The following is a 23390-nucleotide window of genomic DNA, read 5'->3' on the forward strand; positions in this document are numbered from 1 at the left end:
GCAGTGTATGTTTGCTGGAGTTCAAACAACATCCATTCTTTATCTCTCTGTGTTATCCTCAGGAGAGTGAGATATCATTCATGGTCACCTGGTTGAAATAGGGTGCTTTTCTTCAGGGGACACTCAGAGGAGCCCGTTCCTGCTGGGCTGCTTACCTGTGGCTGAACAGAAATGTTCCCCGCTGTTAGCCACGGGGAGGGGGGAGGGTTGAGGGGGTAGCCACGCGGTAGGGGGAGGCAAAATGCGACCTTGTAACGAAAGCACATGTGCTATGTATTTAATGTTAACAGCAAGGTTTACCCTGAAAGAGTGTAGCCACTGTTTTATAAAATGTGGCTTTTTAAATACCGCTGTCCCTTTTTTTTTCTCCACCAGCTGCATGTGTTTCAATGATCACAGGATCTTCTCCTTTCCAGAAGCTAGTGAAGATTAGAAAAAAACGCACTCGTGATTAAATGTTCTCTGAGCTCATGCTGTCCTCCCACACGGAGAGAGCACAGACGAATGCATGGAGGCAAATAATGTCAGAGTGCAGGAAAGCACAAAATGACCGGGAGGAGAGGTGGCGGACTGAAGAGAGGGCTGAAGCTCAAATGTGGCAGCAGCGTGATGAGAGGAGGCAGGATTCAATGCTGAGGCTGCTGGAGGACCAAACCAGTATGCTCCAGTGTATGGTTGAGCTGCAGCAAAGGCAGCTGGAGCACAGACTGCCACTACAGCCCCTGTGTAACCAACCACCCTTCTCCCCAGGTTCCATAGCCTCCACGCCCAGACGCCCAAGAACGCGGTGGGGAGGCCACCGGCTAACCAGCCACTCTGCCACAGTGGATTGCCCAAAAAAAAAGAAGGCTGGCATTTAATAAATTTTAAAGTTGTAAACTTTTAAAATGCTGTGTGGCATTTTCCTTCCCTCCTCCACCACCCCTCCTGGGCTACCTTTGGTAGTCATCCCCCATTTGTGTGGTGAATGAATAAAGAATGCATGAATGTGAAGCAACAATGACTTTATTGCCTCTGCAAGCAATGATTAAAGGGAGGAGGGGAGGGTGGTTAGCTTGCAGGGAAGTAGAGTGAACCAAGGGGCGGGGGGTTTCATCAAGGAGAAACAAAGAACTTTCACACCGTAGCCTGGCCAGTCATGAAACTGGTTTTCAAAGCTTCTCTGATGCGTACCGCTCCCTCCTGTGCTCTTCTAACTGCCCTGGTGTCTGGCTGCGCGTAACCAGCAGCCAGGCGATTTGCCTCAACCTCCCACCCTGCCATAAACATCTCCCCCTTACTCTCACAGATATTGTGGAGCACACAGCAAGCAGTAATAACAGTGGGAATATTGGTTTCGCTGAGGTCTAAGCAAGTCAGTAAACTGCGCCAGCGCGCCTTTAAACATCCAAATGCACATTCTACCACCATTCTGCACTTGCTCAGCCTGTAGTTGAACAGCTCCTGACTACTGTCCAGGCTGCCTGTGTATAGCTTCACGAGCCATGGCATTAAGGGGTAGGCTGGGTCCCCAAGGATATATATAGGCATTTCAGCGTCCCCAACAGTTATTTTCTGGTCTGGGAATAAAGTCCCTTCCTGCAGCTTTTGAAACAGACCAGAGTTCCTGAAGATGCGAGCGTCATGGACCTTTCCCGGCCATCCCACGTTGATGTTGGTGAAACGTCCCTTGTGATCCACCAGAGCTTTCAGCACCATTGAAAAGTACCCCTTGTGGTTTATGTACTCACCGGCTTGGTGCTCCGGTGCCAAGATAGGGATATGGGCTCTATTAATGGCCCCACCACAGTTAAGGAAACCCATTGCAGCAAAGCCATCCACTATGACCTGCACATTTCCCTGGGTCACTACCCTTGATATCAGCAGATCTTTGATTGTGTTGGCTACTTGCATCACAGCAGCCCCCACAGTAGATTTGCCCACTCCAAATTGATTCCTGACTGACCGGGAGCTGTCTGGCATTGCAAGCTTCCACAGGGCGATTGCCATTCGGTTCTCAACTGTGAGGGCTGCTCTCATCTTGGTATTCTTGAGCCTCAGGGCAGGGGAAAGCAAGTCACAAAGTTCCATGAAAGTGCCCTTACGTATGCAAAAGTTTTGCAGCCACTGTGAATCGTCCCAGACTTGCAACACTATGCGGTCCCACCAGTCTGTGCTGGTTTCCCAAGCCCAGAATTGGAGTTCCACTGTATGAACCTGCCCCATTAGCACCATGATGCCCACATTGCCAGAGCTCATGCTTTGAGAGAAATCTGTATCCATGTCTTCATCATTCTCATCATGGTGGTGACGTCGCCTACTCGCCCGGTTTCGCTTTGCCAGGTTGTGATGCTGCATATACTGCTGGATAATGCACGTGGTGTTTAATGTGCTTCTAATTGCCAAAGTGATCTGAGTGGGCTCCACGCTTGCCGTAGTATGGCGTCTGCACAGAAAAAAGGCGCGGAATGATTGTCTGCCATTGCTCTGATGGAGGGAGGAGCGACTGACGATATGGCTTACATGGTTGGCTTCAGGGAGCTAAAATCAACAAAGGGGGTGGCTTTACATCAAGGATTATTTCAGGCAGGACTTCACGGAGGGTTCCAATAAGAAATGGTGCACCTAAGTTATTGTTCTTATTGGAACAATGAGGTTAGTCTGGCCTCTGATTGATACATGGCTAGATTTACCTTGCTGCACCTTCTCTGTGAGTGACTGCAGTGTGACCTAGAGGAATGAGTCCCCTAGACAGGGGAGGGAGGGGGAAGCAAATGAGTACAAAACAAATCTGGTCTATTTCTTGTTTTGATCCACTCCATCTATCTTTTACATCTTTGGCTGGCAGCAGACGGTGCAGAAGGACTGCAAGCCATCCACATCTCATGGCTGCTCGGCAGAAGACGGTGCAATATGACTGCTAGCCATCCTCATCTCTTGCCTGCCCGGCAGAAGATGGTGCAATATGACTGCTAGCCATCCCCATCTCTTGCCTGCCCGGCAGAAGATGGTACAGTACGACTGCTAGCAATCCGTATTGCCTGCCTGCTCACCATAAGATGGTTCAATAGAACTGATTGCAGGACTAAAGAGAATGACCTGGTCAAGTCACTCCAAACTTAGTCCCTGCGCCCATGTCTGTCCAGGCGCTCCCGGCCGACGCAGCCAGGAGCACCTCGGACATGACGATGATGGCTACCAGTCATATTGCACCGTCTGCTGCCAGAAGGCAATGGGTTGCTGCTACGTGTAGCAATGCAGTACCGTGTCTGCCAGCACCCAGGAGACATACTGTGACGGTTACCTGAGCGGGCTCCATGCTTGCCGTGGTATGGCATCTGCACAGGTAACTCAGGAAAAAAGGCGTGAAACGATTGTCTGCCCTTGCTTTCACGGAGGGAGGGAGGAAACGGGGGCCTGACGATATGTACCCAGAACCACCCGTGACAATGTTTTAGCCCCATCAGGCATTGGGATCTCAACCCAGAATTCCAATGGGCAGCGGAGACTGCGGGAACTGTGGGATAGCAGTGCAACACTCCGGAAGTCGCCTCTAGCCTCGGTACTGTGGAAGCACTCCGCCGAGTTACTGCACTTAATACATTTAGAGCATTTTCTGTGGGGACACACACACTTGAATATATAAAACCGATTTCTAAAAAAACGACTTCTATAAATTCGACCTGATTTCATAGTGTAGACATACCCAAAGAAGGTATGGCCTTTTGTCTGATACAAGGAATGCTTCAGTGCTAAAGACTATGCTACTATCACACTACTGCAGAAAAGCCATTTTAAAGGATTTAGCCCATTTAGGCTAGTCTGAGAGTGAGAATCTGCCAGAGTAATTTTATAAAACAGAAACAAGGTGAAACTATGATTTGGACTGAACCTGAGAACATTTGCATGGAGCTTTGGGAAGAGCAGCAACAGTTTTTCATGTCTCTAATAATTTTGCTTATGTGAGTATTTGCCTTAGCTTAATGTTTGTTGTACAGCCTAACTTGCAGCCCAGTTTTACAACTTGCTGACGACTCTTAACTTTCATTCGGTTGTGGGTACTCAGCACTTCACAAAATCTGTCCCTTAGTTTGGCTAAATTAATGCAAATAGCAGCTTCTCCTGGCTATTCACAACTCTGTTACTGACAAACTGTTCTGTCAAAAATGCATACATTTTGTGACTAAGTGTTGTAAAGTTATTATCTATTGTTTGTTAACATTGCTGTCTCATCCTCTGAAGAACAACGTGTCTTAAAATATTTTACATTCTTTAGGACTTTGCTCATGTATTAATCAGAGCTCCACTTTACATAACTTTTAAGGAACAGTGGGGAAAAGGTCACTGAATATCTGTCTGGCAAGAGGAAGAAGGTTCATTAGCTAAAATTCAGATTCTTAGCTAAAGCCTACCAGTCTGTTCAGATTTGCAAAAGAATGTTTCAGCCACATTCTCCATTCTCAAGTAAAGTTCAAAGAACAAGATTAGTTAACATATAGCGCTAATAAAGATGTGGTAATGGAAGGTATCTTCTAAGTAGGCTATCTTATTGAATCTCATTTGAAGTTTTGGTTTGCTAAATAGTTTATATTAATAACCAGAGAATAAAAATAATTCATAGACAAATTACTGTGGCCTTTATTTAATGGTTTTAGTCACAAAGCAGATATGTATAGTGAAATGTGGCTGAAAGTTAGATGAAAATCTGTTTTTGAAGCAAGTGACTCTGCTTTTCAAGAATTGGTTTTATTTCTGCTTCTGAGGAGCTAGCAGTTCTTTCTACTGTCTTACACTTCCATTGCTCAGTAAAGTTTAAGGCCTGATCCAAAGCCCTTTGCAGTCAATGGGAATCTTTCCATTCACTTTCGTGAGCTTTGATTAAATACTTTAGTAAGGACATGTAAAGGAGTGGACTCACCCCTGGCACCTTCTTGTGGCCAGGCAAAGCATAGCACTTCTCTCCCTACTGAGTGTCTCCTGCTGACAGCTGCTATGTCTCTGCAGTCACCTGCCTCATCCTATGACTTGACCCTCCAGCTAGGTTACTTTAAAGTCTTTCCTCTTCCAGGGTAGTCCATGAACAAAAAGTAAGGGTAATTAACACAAATAAACTGAGCTAAAAAGAAATAGAGGAGAATGATTCCTCCTCAGTGCATCAGAATCTGGGTTACCCACACTTTCTCCCCTCAGGGAGGGGCGTTCAGGCAGGGGTCATCTGGAAAACACTTACTTTCAGTCAGCCCTTGCCTCAGGAGCTGAAGTTGTGTTCTCTTTACTGATCTGCCAGCAAGTGAGCAGCTCTGCTCCCCTTTTAAACTGCTCCTCCTCCAACCTGTGCATGCCTTGCCTGTGTGGTGAGGCAAAGCTGCCTGAGCCTAGAGCTGCACCTTAACTCCTTCTTGTCTAGTGTGGGGTTTGGATAGCCCATCATAGGATGCTGTAGCTCTCGCTGAATATTACCTTCCATAAGACAAATGCCTTTCACGGCTTACTTATCAATTTTAAAATCTGCCTTCATGGTGGATGGAATAATGCACTTCTTCCACAGGGACCCAAACTCAGCAACACCTCAGGAACTAACTCTGTAGGCCATACATAGAGACTAGGTTCATAATATGAATGGGAAATTTGAATACCCATGTACTAGTTTGTCCTCTCCCCTCTGTTGCCCTAACTTTTGCAAAGTATGCTAGTACAGCATGAGATACTAGCTCTGGAGAACACAAGGCTAGTTGCTGCAGTTATGTATCAGCCTTGTAGTAGAGAAGAGAAAGGGAGAATAGGAGGTAGGCAAGAATAAAGAAATGAGCCAAAATTCATTTCTGCAGTAAATGTCCCATCCGCACTGAGCAGAAATAAATCTATGACAGATTTAGTTTGTCATTTATTTAATATTTAAAAAAAAGCTGTGCACAAGTGTTTACTGAGTAACCATGTAAGTTTGTTGACTTGTCCACTGACTCTCTGTTCCTACTGTATTGCTTCCCTTCACAATGTTGAGTGTAATTTAGGATGTAATATTACGGATGCTTATCACAACAATTGATCACCATCCTCCTTAAAACACCCCTTAACATATTTAAAGACTTATCAGGTTCCTCCCTCATTCTTTTTTACTCAAGACTAATCATGCCCAATTTTTTTTTAACCTTTCCTCTCAGGTCAAGTTTTCTCAATCTTTTGTCTTTTTGTTGCTCTCCTCTGGCTTCTTTCCAATTTGTCTACATTTTTCTTAAAGTGTGGCACCCAGAACTAGAACTGAGACTTTAGCAGCGCTGAGTAGAGTGGGATAATTACTTCCTATATCTTACATACAGCATTCCTGTTAATACACCCCGGAACAGTATTAGTCTTTTTTGCAATTGCGTCATGTTGCTGATTCAAATTCAACCGTCATCCCCACTATAACCCCCAGATCCTTTTCAACAGTACTATAGCCAAGCCAGTAATCCCCATTTTATAGTTGTTGTGAATTTCATTTATTGAATTTCTTCTTATTGATTTTAGACCAATTTTTCAAGATCATCTTGAATTTTAATCCTGTCCTTGAAATGTTTGTGACAGCTCCAAGTTTAGTATCATCCACAAATTTTATAAGCATATTCTCCACTCCATTATCCAAGTCATTAATGAAAATATCAGATAGTACTGGACCTAGGATGGACCCCGACAGGACCTCACTAGTTATGTTCTCCCAGCTTGACAGTGAACCATTGATAACAACTCTTTGTGTATGGTCTCTCAACCAGTTATGCACCCACCTGATAGTAATTTCATCTAGATCACATTTCCCTAGTTTGCTTATTAGAAAGTACTCTTAACATCATTGGACAAATGGGGAACTTAGGCACAGAGAAACTGAGTGGTTTGCCCAAGATCAACACAGTGACAGATCAGAAAATAAACTGAGGTCTCCTGAATCACAAGCTAGTATCCTTAACCACTGGACGTTCCTTCCTCTCTAATTGACCTACCAGTTCCTGTGGCTATTAGTCCTCTAGGAGACTTCAACACAGATTAATAGATACAAAGAGAGACAATTTGGAAGGTTCTAATGGAGGATTCTGTTTCATCAAGATCATTTAATTTTATGAAAACCATTGGGCTGTAGCCCACGAAAGCTTATGCACTAATAAATTTGTTAGTCTCTATGGTGCCACAAGTATTCCTGTTCATTTTAAGGGAATAACTATCAATTTTCTTGTAACCTGATTGGCTGATAAAGATTATCTTTGGTATAATAAATAGTGAGAGATTTTTTAAAATTACTATTAGTTAACCTAGAGATGGGTCCAAACCAGAATCCTTAAACCAAATTATTTTTATTCATAAAGCATTGACAATGTGTTTAGTGCTGTACAAAGATACATAATGAGGAATGTCCTTCCATTTAGTTCAGTCTGATATACAAAATCAGAGAAGACCGAATAAACTGCAAAGGAGATGTGACAGAGTTACTTTTCGTTTGTCTGAATCCCTAAACAACAAGAAAAAAATTCCAGACCTTCCTTCCTTTGGGCTGCCAACCTACTATAAACATATGAAAAGTTCTGGAGGTACAGGGTGCAAAATCCAGACCCTAAACTTGATCTGAATTTCACAGTGGACCAAACCAGAACCCCACTTAAGAATACCTCATATTTTGGGAGTGGTTTTGAAATTTGGACTCAAGAGCAGATCAGAATGTCACAATCAAAACCCATCTGCACTCTTAGTGCAAGTTAATTAATAATAAAGTTGCTCAGAAATATAAATTACCATAGTAAAGTGGTTCATGTATCACCCCTTAGGACTGGAATCTTGCATTGTCATGGTAATAACACAAAACACTGTAGATTTTTAACAGAAGTTACCATTTTCTAGAAACCCATAACAACATGTTGTACATTAACTCATGAACTTTTAAAAGAACATCACTGAATTTTCTATGTTTAAAACCACTATTGCTTCTTTAGGAATTGCTTCAACAATAATGGCATCTCCAGAATTAAAAATAACTTCAATGGTAAGGTAATTTGACTACTTGGAGGGTGTTTTCTTACTAACAAGGAGTTGAGCATAGTCTGGAGGTGGCATAGGTTAGTTGTTAGAACAGAAGGGCTGGGAACCAGGAGACTTGGCTTCTGGTTTCCTTTCTCTTTGGGTACGTCTACATTGCAGCTGGGAGTGAGCCTTCAAGTCTGTGTACACAGACTCTCACTAGCAGGGCTCAAGCTAGCATGCTAAAAATAGCAATGTGGCCGTTGCTGCACTGGCAGAGGCATGGGCTAGCCACCCAAGCTTGGACCCACCCAACACCCTGGGGGTCCATCCTTGTGTGGTTAGTCTATGCTTCTGCCAGTGCAGCAACATCCATGCTGCTATTTTTAGTGTGGTAGCTTGATCCCTGCTAGTATGAGTCTGTTTACACAGACTGGAAGTTTCGCTCCCAGCTGCAGTGTAAACATACCCTAAGGCAGAGGCGGGCAAACTTTTTGGTCTGAGAGCCACATCGGGTTTCCAAAATTGTATGGAGGACCTATTAGGGAAGGCTGTGCCACCCCAACAGCCAGGTGTGGCCCGGGCCCCGCCCCCTATCCGACGCCCCGGAATCCCCGCCCCTGCCTGCCCCAGACAACCCTTCCTCTCCTTCCTGACTTCCTCCCCGGGACCCCTGCCCAATCCAACCACCCCTTCTCCCTGACTGCCTCCGGAAACCCTGCCCCCCGCCGCCCCATCCAACCCCCTCCTTCCTGACTGCCCCCCCGTCAACCCCCCTATTTCCCACCCTCTGACCGCCCTGACCCCTATCCACACCCCCACCCCCAAACTCCCCTGCCCTCTATTCAACCCCCAGGCTGCCTGGAGCACCGGTGGCTGGCGGCGCTACAGCCGCGCTGCCCGGCTGGAGCCATCCACGCACAATGCAGCACAGAGCATCAGGTCAGGCCAGGCTCACCGCACTGCCAGCACAATGCTTAGGGCGGTGAGGTGAGGCTGTGGGGGAGGGGAGAACAGCAGGGGACGGGACGGGGGCGAGCCTCCCAGGCCAGGAGCTCAGGGGATGGGCAGGAGGGTCCCGCAGGCTGGATGTGGCCCGCGGGCCATAGTTTGTACACCTCTGCCCTAAGGGTTTGTCTGGACTAGGACAAATGTCCGAAGTTAAGTCAGGCTAGCTAACACGTTACCTTATCCTGACTTGAATGTTTTGCTAATGTAGATTCAAGTTAACAACTTTTATGTCTGCTTAGCAGATTGAGGTTGAGTGGGGAACTTAGGGTGGACTGTGATTAACAAAATCAAGATAAAAGGTGTTAACCTCCATCTACAAAAGGTCAAGGATATGTCAGGGTTAGGTAACATGTATGACTTCAACCGTATTTCTCAGTCTAGACAAACTCTCATTGCGTGACCTTGGATGAGTCACTTAAACATCTTTGTGCCTAAATTTCCCCAACAGAAAAATTGACCCAAGAGTATCCATCATACTATATAAACAGGAAATATTAAGGTTACAATTACATTCAGAAAATATATTCTCTGATTATCAAAGAGCTAAATTTCTAATCTATCTACAGAGATATTTTCAGTTAGTAAATCAGTTCTACAAATCAAAATCTGATGGACTAATCTAGTTGTGCATTTGAGAGTCTCAAAAAGTTTTGGGAACCGAAAACTTAAGAAGTTAAACACTTACCAAAATGAATAAAGTCTGTATGTTGCCTAACTGTAACTAACTAGATTTGACATTGCAGCCAGACTGATAAACTGAACCTCAGTGGCTAATTCATTAGGAGATTCAGCCTCTGCTTAGTCGCGATCTGTGAAACAACCCTTTGAGTTTGTGGTTTGCATTTTGTTTTGAGACTGAGAATTGCAAATAGAGAGGAGACATCGCAGAATATTAAGAGGAAACACAAACCTTGAAACTGACACATTTGATTTTAAAGCAATAGTAAAATGCATGTGCTGTGTTTTTAAGTTTATAATCCAGTAATTGTCACTTTTTTCTGTTCAAGGATGAAGAGATGGTTTTTACAGGAAGCTTGAAATCTCTTCTTCCCCTTACAGTCAGAAGACTAATTAGATTCAACAAACTCAATATAAGTAATACTTCTGGAATGGCTGAGGGTAAGTGAACACAAGAGCTGTAGGTGGACACATAAATCCCATTCCTAGATAATAATAAATGGCCAGGATTTTTCAAAAGCACATAAGTGAAACAGATGCAAAAGACAGGATGTTTGTATCTATTTCACTTGGGTTCTTTTGAAAATTCTGGGTCTCTAAAGGTAGGCTCCCAAATCCATATTAACTCACTTAAATGGCGCTCCCTATAATGTCAGTGGAATTGGCCCTTTTAAAGCACCAAGTGTATATTAATTACTGGTATGGACTTTATTCTGTTTGCACATCATAAATGTGATCAAGTCATGATCACTTAAACCTAAGCTAGCATTAATTTTTAGGTCTGTGGTCAGTTCCTCTTTATGTCAAAATGAGGTCTAATATAGAATTTCCCCGTGTTGGGTGGAAAATATTTAGAGTTAGGAAATTGTCATCTATAATATTTAGACATTCCAAGGAAGTTTTATTATGGGCAGCATGAGACCTCTGGCATCTGTCATTCAATCTGAATTTCCCTATGATCATGTAGCTTTTCCCCTCCACACATTCTAGATAAGTGCATAAGGAGCTGATCATCCTGATTTTGTGGCCTTTAGCAAACATCAGCTGTTTACATCACTGTAAGGGCCAAGCTATTTCTGCCCAGTCCTAGTCTAGGTGGATTAGACCAGGGGTTCTCAAACTGGGGGTCAGGACCCCTCAGGGGGTCACGAGGTTATTACAAGGAGGAGGTCGCGAGCTGTCAGCCTCCACCCCAAACCCTGCTTTGCATCCAGCATTTATAATGGTGTTAAATATATAAAAGCTGTTTTCAATTTATAAGGAGGGGGTCGCACTCAGAGGCTTGCTGTGTGAAAGGAGTCACCAGTACAAAAGTTTGAGAACTACTGGATTAGATAATGTATAATGGAGTCTTATAACATTTCTTCCTACTTTTCTACTGCTGGTATTAGGACTCACTTTACAAGAGTGGTTGCTACATCTGCAACATGTGCTAGCCATGTTCCCCTTATTAAAATATTGCAAAGCTTCCACTTGGGATACAATTCACATTTTCACTGAACGTCGTGTGTTAAATTTGACAGCCAGACCTATTGCTCCATTTAGCAGAGCGGTTCTTCAGTTCTTGTTAATTGGCACTCTGTATCCCTCCATCCATTCTTAAAATAACTGCTTGCCAAACTGTCCCAAGAATGGACATATGCAGAAGACACTCAAAGAAGAAATGAAGGTTACTTACGTGTAACCAAAGTTCTTCAAGACGAACTCTGCATGTTCACACTCCATGCTCACCTTCCCCTCTTCTGTATAGTCCTAATTAAGTAATACTGTTATACTCTGCACTAGCAGTGGAAGGAACTGAGGGGTCAGCTGGTGCCATGCCCCCCTTTTGTAGCCTCCAAATGTGCTTGAACACTGATAAGTTATAGGAGGGACATGTGAGTACTCTAATAGGCATTACTACTAGCAAGTTCCACTGTTCATGCTACACCAATTGTCACCTCCCAAGGGTGTTAATATGCAGAGTCCTCCTTGAAGAATTCTAGTAACCTTCATTTCCTGAATTTATAGTAGATTTCTAAGCTATGGATGCATGATGTCAGATGGTTTGATTGGTGTTTTTAACCTCATGTGTTCATCTTCATCTCTGCTCAATAAAAGCATAAATGTATGTTTTCTGCAATATCTTCAGCAAAGCAGGACATGTCAGTGGACTTCAGAGGGGGAAAATGTTTAAATTTAGTATTAAATTTAATATATTTATTTACATTTAGTATTAACTATGGTTAGTAATAAATGTATTTCTGTAGTTAGTATGTACATTTAGAAATAAAATTTATTTCTGTCCTAGTTCCCTGTGAACTCCCTAGAGATTGGATTTGTGGGGGAGCATTCAGTACATAAATTTGTGCATACCTCAATTCTTACCTTTGCTTTGCAATTTTCCTTTAAGAGCAGGGTGGGTAGCCTTGTCTCTTGGTTTCCTGTCTTTTGTCAGTTTAGGTCAGGCATAGGATGTTAAGTTAATATTGATATTTTTTCCTTTATGTAAAGAACAGTTACTTCTATCATGTCTCAGATATTTCAGTTGCAGTTTGTATAAGGATCCGTGGACTGGAACCCAGGTCTGCAGAGCCCGGGGCAGCTGAAGTTCACAGAGTGCCACTAGGACGGCATGCAGTGCCATGTCCAGGAACCACTGTTGAGAATAGGCACCGCAGGAAATACCACCTAGAGGACCCAGAGTGACAGTAACCTGCAGTGCTCTAATGGGCCAAGTGCACTATTTATTCATCTTTGAGTGCTAGCACATTTCCATTCCCATGTAGGTGTGTGCATGCCACAAGCACAATTGCTAGAAATTTTCCCCCAGCAGTATCCATCGGGTTGGCTCTAGCACCCTCTGGTGCCGTGTGCACATGGCACCTGTATAAAGGGCCCTTCCGACCCCGTTCCCCTTCAGTTCCTTCTTACTAGAGTGACCAGATGTCCCTATTTTATAGGGACAGTCCTGATATTTGGAGCATTTTCTTCTATAGGCGCCTATTACCCCCCACCCCCGTCCCGATTTTTTCGCACTTGCTGTCTGGTCACCCTACTTCTTACCACCTGTGATGGTTGGCTGGAATCCTTCATTACTTAAGCAGTTCTCTCCTAGTGTTTTTTTCATACCAGTTTTAGTGTAAGTAGTTGTTATGGTTAGTAGTTAGAGTAGTTTTTAGTAGTTTTAGGTTTTAAATAGCTCTGATGCTTCCACACTTAACTTGCAGGGTCATCTGCCTTCCCAGTGTTAGGGCATGCCTTGGTTGCCAGGTTTCAAGCCCTGCGCTGCCTACAATAAAACTATGCCTTTGAGTGACCCCCAACTCGAGCTGTCTCAAGTGCCTGGGGGAAGCTCATAGGAAAGACTGCTGCCAAATCTGCAGGGACTTCAGACTCTGGACTAAGAAGGACCGAGAGGCTCAACTGAAGGTCCTCCTCATGCCGAGCGCCCATCCATCGACCTGGGACTCTCGGCACTGATCGCCCTCCTGTAGAAACACCACAAGCACCAAGAGAAGACCAGGTCTCTGGTGCTGAAATCAAAGGGAGACAGGAAGAGAGCGAGATCTGCGCTGGACCGTTCGTCTCCCCCAGCACCAGAACATCAGGTGTCGACAACTCCAGTGCTACAGCAAATTCCTTGGACACCTACAAAGGAGCAACCTCAGAGTAGACAATGCACCAGCCAGTTTGCAATGCCATCAACTCCTAAGGCATTCGCAATGGCTAGGGACCTTCTCACCCTGCCACTACCAGGATCCCCGGAGGGTCAAGACCAGAGAACCCAGAACTGGCTAGCAGATTGCCTCAGCAGGTTCTTCTTCTCTCACCACGAGCTTGAGTCATTCTCATAAACGGAGCATGACCCAGACAGCACTCGTTCACCACTCTCCACAGCATGTCAGTGGAGGTGCCAATTCAGCTTCCACTGCACCCAGACTTGATCTTCCAGATGGCCAGCTGCTACATCCAAATCTCGTCTGTCTCCATCTGACAGCCTGGAAGCTCCATGGTTGAACCCGGAGAAGCAGGCATGCTCTGAGCTGGTCCCTGAGGTCCTACTGAGCAGTAGGAAGCCCTGCACCTGAACCACCTACCTTGCAAAATGGAAGCGATTCTCCATCTGGTGATCCCAATGACAGATCCCACCTTTACGGTCATCTGTACAGCTTATCTTGGAGTACCTGCTGCTCCTGAAACAACAAGGCCTAGCCCTCTTGTCAGTCAAGGTCCACCTAACGGCCATTTCTGCCTTCCATCCCAAGGTGGACATCTGATCAGTCTTCTCCCACGAGATGATTGTCTGATTTCTCAAAGGCTTGGAAAGGGTATACCCTCAAGTCAGAGATCACCTGTACTGATGGCACAGTTAGTCCCAGATTTTTGAACGGTATTTAGGCATTGCTGTGTTCAGCATTGCAACGCCTGACTGATCTAGGAGCCAGTTGATTATCAATGGGATTTAAGCTCTTAAGTGCCTAAGTCACTTTTTAAAACTGAGATTTAGACTTAGTAATGGGGCAACACAGGGTTAATGAGCTAATATGAGCTCAGGGTGGCTGTTCCCCCTTGCATCTGTGAGCGATGTCAGGATTGGAGGAAGTAGCTTAAGAGGGAAAAGCACATCTCAGTTGATAGATCAGGAAGGAAAGCAGAGATTCAGTCCTCAGCTCCTGGAGAAACGGCTGACTGAAGGCAGGAACTCCCCAGATGACCACGAACTGATGGACCCTCCATGAAAGAAGGGAGGGTTAGATGTTGACTCATCTTGAGATGGAACCATTCCCTTCTATTACTTGTAAACTCAGTTTAGGACCACAGCATGACAAGTGCCCTCTGAAGAAAGAGAGCCTTAATCCAATTTTGGGATGATTCATTTGTGTTAATTCCCCTTGTTTCTGTTTGTTGACTATCCTGGAAGGTGGGGAGAGACTTTAAAATGACCTGGCCAGAGGGCCACATCACGGGAAGAGGCAGACCACTGCAGAAGGTATCTGTTGGGGAAAGAACTGATATACCATGCCTGGCTGGCCACACTGAGTTGCTAGTGGTGAGTCAATCCCTTCACAGGCTTCTAAATCAGTTAGGTGTTGCAGCACTGAGTACAGCTAAGTACAGTTTCTGCAGCTCCCATTGGCCGGGAACGGCAAACTGCGGCCACTGGGAGCTGCAGGGGACCTTGCCTGCAGATGGTCAACATAAACAAACTGTCTCGCGGCCTGCCAGTGGATTACCCTGATGGGCCTGCATGCCAAAAGTTGCCAATCCCTGGAGTACAACACCACGTAAATACCTTTTAAAAATGTGGGCTTTAGGGACTATTAATCTGTGTATTTTATACTGTAGACCAGACCTGCCCCTTTGATTGCATCCCTGTTGTTGTCAATGAGTATTACATATGGAAAAAATAAAAGATTTTAGTAGTTGCTGCTTAAAGATGAATATCTGCTTTTTTCATTTATTCTCATTTTGAAAAATCTCAAAGATGCCAGAGGCCTATTACAGAATAGTAGCTTGCAAAAATGACATGCTTTAAATTAAAGCTGGTTCTGAGGTGATTGCAGACCTGTCTGAATCTGTAATAATTCTATTATTTTCCCTCCTATAATTTAGAAATAGCTGAAATGACTTGAATCTAACCTAACAGACAAAATTTCACTCCTGGGAGAAAACCCTTATGTGCTAAATTGCAACCCAAGTACATTTCCAAGGCCAAGTTTCAAATGCCTGTGAAAAATGGGCTGTGTAATGAAAGATCTTTACTTACTAGACTGGTTTTGAGTTGCAGTTTTGCATTAACACAAGAAAAATAAAGTGCTGTATGGACAAAGTATTGTACTCTTTTTATTTCCATGCCAATATTTACATCAAATAAGATAATCTGTTCTATAACATATCAATTTGCCAGACTATTTAATTGAAGTCATTGTATGGTTCTGGTTTCTCCATAAAATAGCTTATTAGAGAAAAGCCACCCTCTCAAACTGGTGAATGCCAAATACTTACACTACTAAAATGATTGCAGTAACATTGACTGTGAAGAGCATATCTAGGAGGGATTTTATAAACAGTCTTTCCAAAAACATTGAAATTTTATTTAACTATAGTAGTCTGTATTATATTTTAAAATTCTCTTTTTCAAGGGAGAAAAATCTCTTCTCTAGGTAAAATCCATACAGAAATATTACTGTCACATATATTAACAATTGAATTAGTAGCTGATAATTGTTCCCTTTAATGCTTTAAGGCTATAAACAGGCAAATGTTGTGATTTTGCACAAATCCCTTGCTGATGACTTTGAAAAGTTTTGCCATGCAAATGATGGACCTCTCCCACTGCTGTACAGAAGTAAACCAGGTGAATGGAAATGTCCTTCTCTGAGCAGCAATTGTGATATCCGGTAAGTGTGGAAGTCTTTCCAGGTGTCTCACAGGTCTGATATGGATACTGGAAATTATTTGAAGATAACATTTTCCAGAGTGCAGACCATCCATAGCTTTGTACACAGTGAGCCCAACTTGCTCTCAGTTATACCTTTGCAACTGAAGAAAATGGACTGAGGCAATAGCATAGAATTTGACCCATTATCCTAGTTTTTGACAGACACCCCTTTACAATCCGCGTTGTCAACTTTTCAATTGTTTCAATGATCCGAAAAATGAAGTTATATTTAGTTGCAAAGATCTCTCAGTAGTAGACCTCAGAGTTAGCCTATATTATTTTTCCCCATTTCTGCTTTATCCAATAGCAGCACTGATATAGTTGCTCTACATTGCTCAGAGGCGGTGAGGAGACTGACTTCTGGAGCAAGCAGTCAGAGCAAGAGTCAGAACTCTGAAAAACAGCGGCTCCCTAATTTTGTAATGCTCATGAGAAGGAGATCAGTCTCAGGAGCATTTGTCTAGTAAGAATAAAATGTGTAGATGGCTTGAATGTGTGCCCAAGGTTTCTGGCTTAACATGTAGTTGTGTAGGACAAGCAAGCTTTTACTGTTCTTCGAGTGATTCCACATTCCACTATGGTTGTGCACATGCCCCGTGCACATGCCCCATGCACAGATGTCAGAGATTTTTTTTTTTCCCTCAGCGGTACCCAGCAGGGTGGCTCAAGTGACCTCTGTTGCCAAGTGTCAATGCATGCTGGTATAAGAGAACGCAATCTTCCCTGACATGCTCATTTTCTTCGTACCTCCAGTGACGGTTGTCGGCGTGATCCAGACTTGAAGTAACAAGTGCTTCCCTCACTCTTTTCTGCATATAGATACTGTTGTAAATGAGTAGTTTGTTAGTTATAGTTAGTTTCAGTGCTTAAGCATGGCCCCTTCCCAATCCCTCTTCAGAGACCACTCTCAAAATTGCCCTTCAGTAGGAAGTCTAACCTCTTCTTCAGGCAGAGGCCATAGAGGAAGTCCCATTGTACCTCAGGAGAAGGACATCTATTACTGTTACTACTACATCCCCCAGGACAAATGGGGGTCTCAGGCCTATTTTAGATCTAGGAGAGTTGAACAAATTCCTGAAGAAAATAAAATTCTGCATGATTACCCTAGCTTCAGTTATTCCTTCCCTGGAACAGGGGGACTGGTACTCTGCCCTTGACTTAAAGGACGCTTGCTTCCATGTTGCAATATGTCATGACCATCAGAAGCTTCTCAGATTCGTGGCGAATGGTTGCAATTATCAGTTCACGGTGCTTACATTGGAGCTGTCGGCTGTTCCTTGGGTGTTCATGAAGTGCATGGCAGTTGTGGTAGCTCATCTATGAAAATCTGGTATCCCTGTGTGTTCCTGTACCTGGATGACTGGTTGATCAAAGGTTCGTCCAAGGCTTAAGTCCTGCCCACTATATCCATTGTCCTGTCCACATTCTTTGCACTGGGGTTCCTACTAAATTGAGACAAATCAGCCCTTAACTCAGTATAGACAATAGAGTTCATTGGGGCAGTCTTAGACTCCACAAGGGCTAAGGCCTTTCTGTCACAAGTCAGGTTCTAAACTTTACAAGATCAAGTACTGCAACTGAGAACATACCCTCTCGTAACAGTACATAGCTGCCTCAGTTTTCTGGGCCACATGGTAGCATGTACCTGTGTAGTTTAACACACCAAACTACATCTCAGAAAGCTGCAGGCATGACTAGTGTCTCTACGTTAGTTCTGTCATCTCTGGAGTGATAAATGGACCCTCTGAAAGTTTGCCTGAGGATTCCCTTTCTCCCCCTGCTATCAAACCTCAGTCTGGTCACAGATGTGTCTTCAGTGGGCTGAGGAGCTCATATGGGGTCCTGCAAACTCAAGGTCTTTGGTCATCTCAAGATCTAGAGACTCATATAAATGTTAGGGAGTTAAGAGTGGTATGTCTAGCTTGCTTGGCTTTCCTCTCCCACATAGTGGGGAAAAAATTATTAATTCTGACAGACAATTTGGTGCCCATGCTTTACATAAACAGACAAGGACGAACATGGTCAGACCAACAGTGCCAGAAGGCAAATTGCCTATGGACTTCTGTCTCACCTCAGTTTATCTCAGAGCTGCCTACCTTCCAGGGAAACAGAACATGTTAGCGAATCAGCTGAGCAGATCCTTCTCCGATCATCTTGAGTGATCACTATGTTCAGACATGTCCAGGTTCATCTTCCAACTCTGGGAGACCCACCAAGTGGACCTGTTTGCAATAAGAACCAACAGAAAATGCCATCCATTCTGATCCTGGGGATGCTCAGCCCAGGCTCACTGGCAGATGCTTTTCTCCTGTCCTGGAAGGAATCCCTTGAGTATGCTTTCCTTCTGATTCCTTTACTTCCCAGGGTCCTATTCAAAGTGAAACAAGACCATGCTCACCTCATCCTCATAGCACAAGCATAGCTCCTCAACACAGGTACTCAATCCTACTATCCTTGTCAGTCAAGCCTCCTCTGTCTCTCCTGTTGGATCCAGACATCATTTCCCAGGACCACAGGCACCTTCTCCATCCCAACATCCAAGCTCTCCATCTGACAGCATGGGATGCTTTATGGCTGATGACTTTTGAAATGTCCTGCTCAAAGGATGTTCAGAAAGTGCTTCAGAATAGCAGAAAACCCTCAGCTAGGAGCTTTTACCTCGCTAAGTGGCAGCACTTCTCCATTTGGTCTCATAGGAAAGGTGTATTTCCGGAGCAGGGCCCCTGAACCTCGTCCTTGACTATCTTCTAGATTTAAAACAGAGTATTGCAATTAGTTTTATAAGGGTGTGTCTGGCATCTATTTCAGCCTTCCATGTCTTGGTGGATAACAGATCCCCTTTCTCTAAACTCATCCTCACCTGATCCTTAAAGGGCTTGATCAGATTACACCCACATGTATGAGACCCCATCCCTCCTTGGGATCTTTTGAACTCAGTCCTAGCAAAATTGATGGGACCACCATTTGAGCCCCTTGCAACTTGCTCCCTCCTTCACCTTTCCATGAAGGTAGCATTTCTGGTGGCAATTACCTCAGCCAGAAGAGTGAGTGAGTTGAAAACTCTGATGTCAGAGCCACCCATACAGTTTTCCAAAAGGATAAAGTTTATCTTTGCCCCCACCCAAAATTTCTCACAAAAGTAGTCTCTAATTTTCATGTTAATCTAGCAATCTATTTGCCCATGTTCTATCTGAAACACAATGCACATAGGGATGAGGAAAAGCTTCACTCTTGGATGTGAGAAGAGCTTTAGCTTTCTACCTGGCACAAACTAAATCTTTTAGATCCTGTATGAAGTTGTTTGTAGCAGTTGCAGACAGGGCTATGGGCCAACCAGTTTCCACTCAGAGAATCTCCTCCTGGATCTCTGCGTTCGTTTCTGCTACCGACTGGTTAATACAATCCCACCAACTAGAGTGTTAGTACATTCTACTAGTGCGCAGGCAGTTTCTGCAGCTTTCTTAGCACAAGTGCCAATTGTAGACATTTGTAAAGCAGCCACTTGGTCATCAGTCCACATTTTTGCATCTCATTATGCCATTTTTGTCAGTCAAGAGCAGTTGTTCTCAACCCGTGGCCCAATTAGCACACAGCTGTGGCCCATGTGATATCCTTAGGACCATAGAGGTAGTATATATGTTGTGTGGATTTGGCCCACATAACACATAGAGAACTGCATATGTGGCCCACAGTGGTAAATAGGTTGAGAACCACTGGTCCAAAGACAATGCCAGTTTTGGACCAGTTATCTTACAATCACTCTTCAGGTAGACTCCGAATCCACCTCCTTGCATGTTTGCTTTTGAGTCACCTACAGTGGCATGGACATGTGCAATCACTCAAAGAATAAAAGCTAGTTACTTTCCTTTCTGTAATTGTTGTTCTTCAAGATGTGTTCCACATGTCCATTCCATGACGCTCCTGCCTTCCCCTCTCTATGGGAATTTGTTTGGTACAAAGGAACTATGGCAGGTCAGCGGCAGCTCTGCTCTCTTATAGCAGCACGCATCGGTGCATGGCTAGAGAGGGCTCTCAAGCCACACCAACTGGTACCACTGAGGGGGAAAAAATCTCTAACTATGCACAGGGTGCACTCACACCCACAGTGGAACAGACATGTGCAACCCATATTAAAGGTCAACCTTTACAGCAAGGTAGATTAACCAGTTATTTTGTGTTGGTTGCGCTATCACCAAGAAGAAAAAGAAATGAACAGAACAGGAAAAATCCTGAGATTTAACACTTCATGAATGTCAATTTAGGCAACATTTCTTCATGTAATAATTCATTTTGCTTTAAAAATTGTGATAATTTTGACAATATAGCTTTTCCTTTATTTCATTAGAACTGATTGCCTGCTGTACAGGATATATGAGTATGGAGCTTGTACTGGCACTTTGACAAGTCTGAAGGATTATTTTGATCAGCTTAAAGACATGGTGACTTTTTATTTAGGCTGCAGCTTCTCATTTGAAAAGGCAGTCCACAAGGTTGGTGTTCCTCTAAGGAACTTCGAGCAGAAATGCAACATAAGCATGTACAAGGTAAGAATACAGTAATTGTTAAATTACATCGAGGTTCAGATAGGGTTACATCAGCACGTTTTTGTACACTGAAACCTGTACCACAGACCATCTCCAATACACACAATATTGCCTACTAATAAACCACTTTTAGTATCTCCACGTGGTTTTGATGTTTAGTTAAAAGGTTGACTGTACTATGCAATGGATTTTTGTTTCACCTTGGGTTATCATTCGACATGTTTGTTTCTGTTTTCTTGGTCTCAATTAGAAGAAAATATCACTCTCACAGTGAGAGCCTATGTTAGTCTTCAGCTTGGAGAAAATATCTACAGTTGTTTATAAAGAAGAATTTTTCTAATTGTGTTTATTCCATTCTAGAATTAAGAAAATATCGCTATTTATTTCAGTAATGGTATTATCAAGATAGCATTTATTTTATCTTTTGAATTTAGACCTATGAATGATTCTTAACTATTATCTCTTTATACTTTAATTGAAATCTAATACCTTTTATTAAACATTTCCTGTGCAGACAGTATTATTTTTTGGTTTGCTTACTATTTCTCAAATGACAAATTAACTTGGAAGTAAGGCATTTTGTCTTTATAACCTAGATTTGTGTTTCTAAGTGGAAATGACTCAACATTAAAATTTCTTAGGACCAATCTGTGACTCCTCTTCCATGGACAGGAAAGACCCTGGCCCAAAGGAACTTGAATATTTCTGCTATGGAAATGGAGGATTGCCAATTTTGGGTTGTACTGCGATAAGGATCTGTAGGACCTTTGCAAACACTGCTATATGCAGTTTCCCTGCATTTTAGCATGCATGGAGGGTTGTGGCCAATAGATCTGTTTCTTTGTGCTTTTTACCCCGCTTTCCCCCCCAACCGCCCATAGAAGGAGAGAAAACTAGCAGTTAGAGCTACATACCTGGGATCCACAGTTTATCTGGGCTTACCAAAATTCATGCTGCATATGCCAATTTAAGGATTTAGCTCTTAGAACATAATTAATGGTGCAGAAGATATTCACTGTAATACAAGTTAATTACAAGAGCTAAAGGGTAGAATGTCTGGTTTCTTCACTATTGATTGTTATAGGAAATGGATTATTTTCATTAGATGCTAGTTAGAATATTACTCAAAATCCTTTAAAAATATATGTTAAAATGTGCCCCTTATAAATTCAAGGGTGCATAGTCATTTCAGAACTGAAAATAAACCTTGACAGTTCTTCAATTCCTGCTAATGCCTTGGTTATTTTTAAAATATTGTCAGACAGATATCCCTTGCTGCAGAGTTGCTAGTTTTTGCTGCAATTTAGTGGTCACAATGAGACCGATTCCTGAAGACAAGTTAGAAGCAGTTGTGGGAGCTACTTATCCATTGAAAGACTCACATGGAGCACCAATTCACATTGGTAACCCTGGTCAGTGTACATTCCATACATTTTATTCTAGGAGTGACTGAAACTATAAAGCCAAGGAAAAAAATTAACAAAAGGTACAGGGAACAATAAACATCAGCCTAAATTTCAAGTGGCTACATTAAAAACCTAAACCTTTTTATAGGTACATAGGTACTGATTTGTTTACAATTTAGTTTAGCTGAAAGTGAAGGTTTGATGTGACTGAACACAGAAAATGTGTTGGATAAAGAGATGGATGTGTGAAACAGGGAAAGAAGTAATGTAGTCTATATTGATTTCAGTAAAGTATTTGATTAAATCTTATTTGAAAAATACATGTGGTTTGGCTTGAATATGTGCACTGTCCCATCATTGGAAAGGGGAACAATAAATGGCAGTGTTGGGAGATGTCAATTTCGAGACAGGGGATCAGTTGTAAGTCTGGTATTATTTAGCATCTTCATTAATGAATTTGAAAGTAAACACCACATTGCATTTCAAAATGATATTGAACTAAGATGTGTTAAAAACAACTCTGAGGACAGAGAAAATAATACAACTGACTTGGAGAGTTTAGAAATACAGTCAAGAACAAACAAAATGAAGTTCAGCATAGAAAAATGTAAGCTCATTCATGTAGGGGAAAAATGGAACACAGCTATTCAATAGAAAGATTATGTTTGGAAAGCAAAAGATCAAAGGGCAACAGTGGAAAACATATTAGAAATGACCTTTTATTATGAGATGGTAGTAATAAAAAAAGCCAGTGAAGTTATTGGTTTTATCAAATTACAGAGCATGGAGGGAGGTCTATATAGCACTAGTGACCCTGCACCTAGAATAATGCATAGAGGTCTGGGTATTTAACTGCTAGAAAGCAAACTATACATTGGAGTGCATTCAGAGAAGAGCCAACAAAAATGATTGAGGCTATTTTTGTTGGTCTCTGAGGAGAGTTTTAAATAATCACATATGGCTCACTCAAATGAAGTCTAAGGCAGGTGAGGGAAAATAAGAAAACCAGCTGCAGATGTCTGAAGAACATAAACACAAAGGAGAAAGATCAATTGTTTAGGATGATCCAGGACAGTATAACTAGAAATAATTGAATTAAGTCAAGCAAAGGAAAATTTAGGCTGAAGAACAGGAAAGGTTTGATAAGTGAGATCTAATAAGCTGTGGAATAACTGCCAAAGGGAAGTAGCGGAGGCCCTTATCTTTAGTTAATGAAAATGGGCTGGACAGAGCACTGGAGAATGTGCTGTAGGTAGGAACATGCCTGTAGTGGCAAATAGGAATAACCCACCACAACTCTTATGAAAGTAGCTCTTGAGTGAACAGATCAGTTATTGTAAGAACGTTTCCTAGGAATTCTGAAATTCA

General features: G+C 42.9%; 1 protein-coding gene across 3 annotated transcripts in view; it reads left to right on the plus strand.

Moving 5' to 3' along the window:
• The window catches only part of DGLUCY (D-glutamate cyclase), a 104290-nt gene that overhangs the window by 14801 nt on the left and 66099 nt on the right, over positions 1-23390 (plus strand). The window contains exons 1-5 of one of the 3 annotated variants that reach the window (XM_073349431.2): positions 7880-7984; positions 9978-10089; positions 15878-16031; positions 20418-20616; positions 21878-22028. In XM_073349431.2, the coding sequence (XP_073205532.2) occupies positions 7907-7984; positions 9978-10089; positions 15878-16031; positions 20418-20616; positions 21878-22028 (694 nt within the window). In that variant the 5' untranslated portion in view covers positions 7880-7906. Of the gene's footprint in view, positions 1-7879; positions 7990-9977; positions 10090-15877; positions 16032-20417; positions 20617-21877; positions 22029-23390 lie in introns of those variants that run through there. The other 2 variants (XM_073349433.2, XM_073349432.2) reach the window with 2 other exon arrangements.

The sequence above is a fragment of the Lepidochelys kempii genome, chromosome 6, assembly GCF_965140285.1.
Source record: "Lepidochelys kempii isolate rLepKem1 chromosome 6, rLepKem1.hap1, whole genome shotgun sequence".
Classification (NCBI taxonomy): Eukaryota; Metazoa; Chordata; order Testudines; family Cheloniidae; genus Lepidochelys; species Lepidochelys kempii.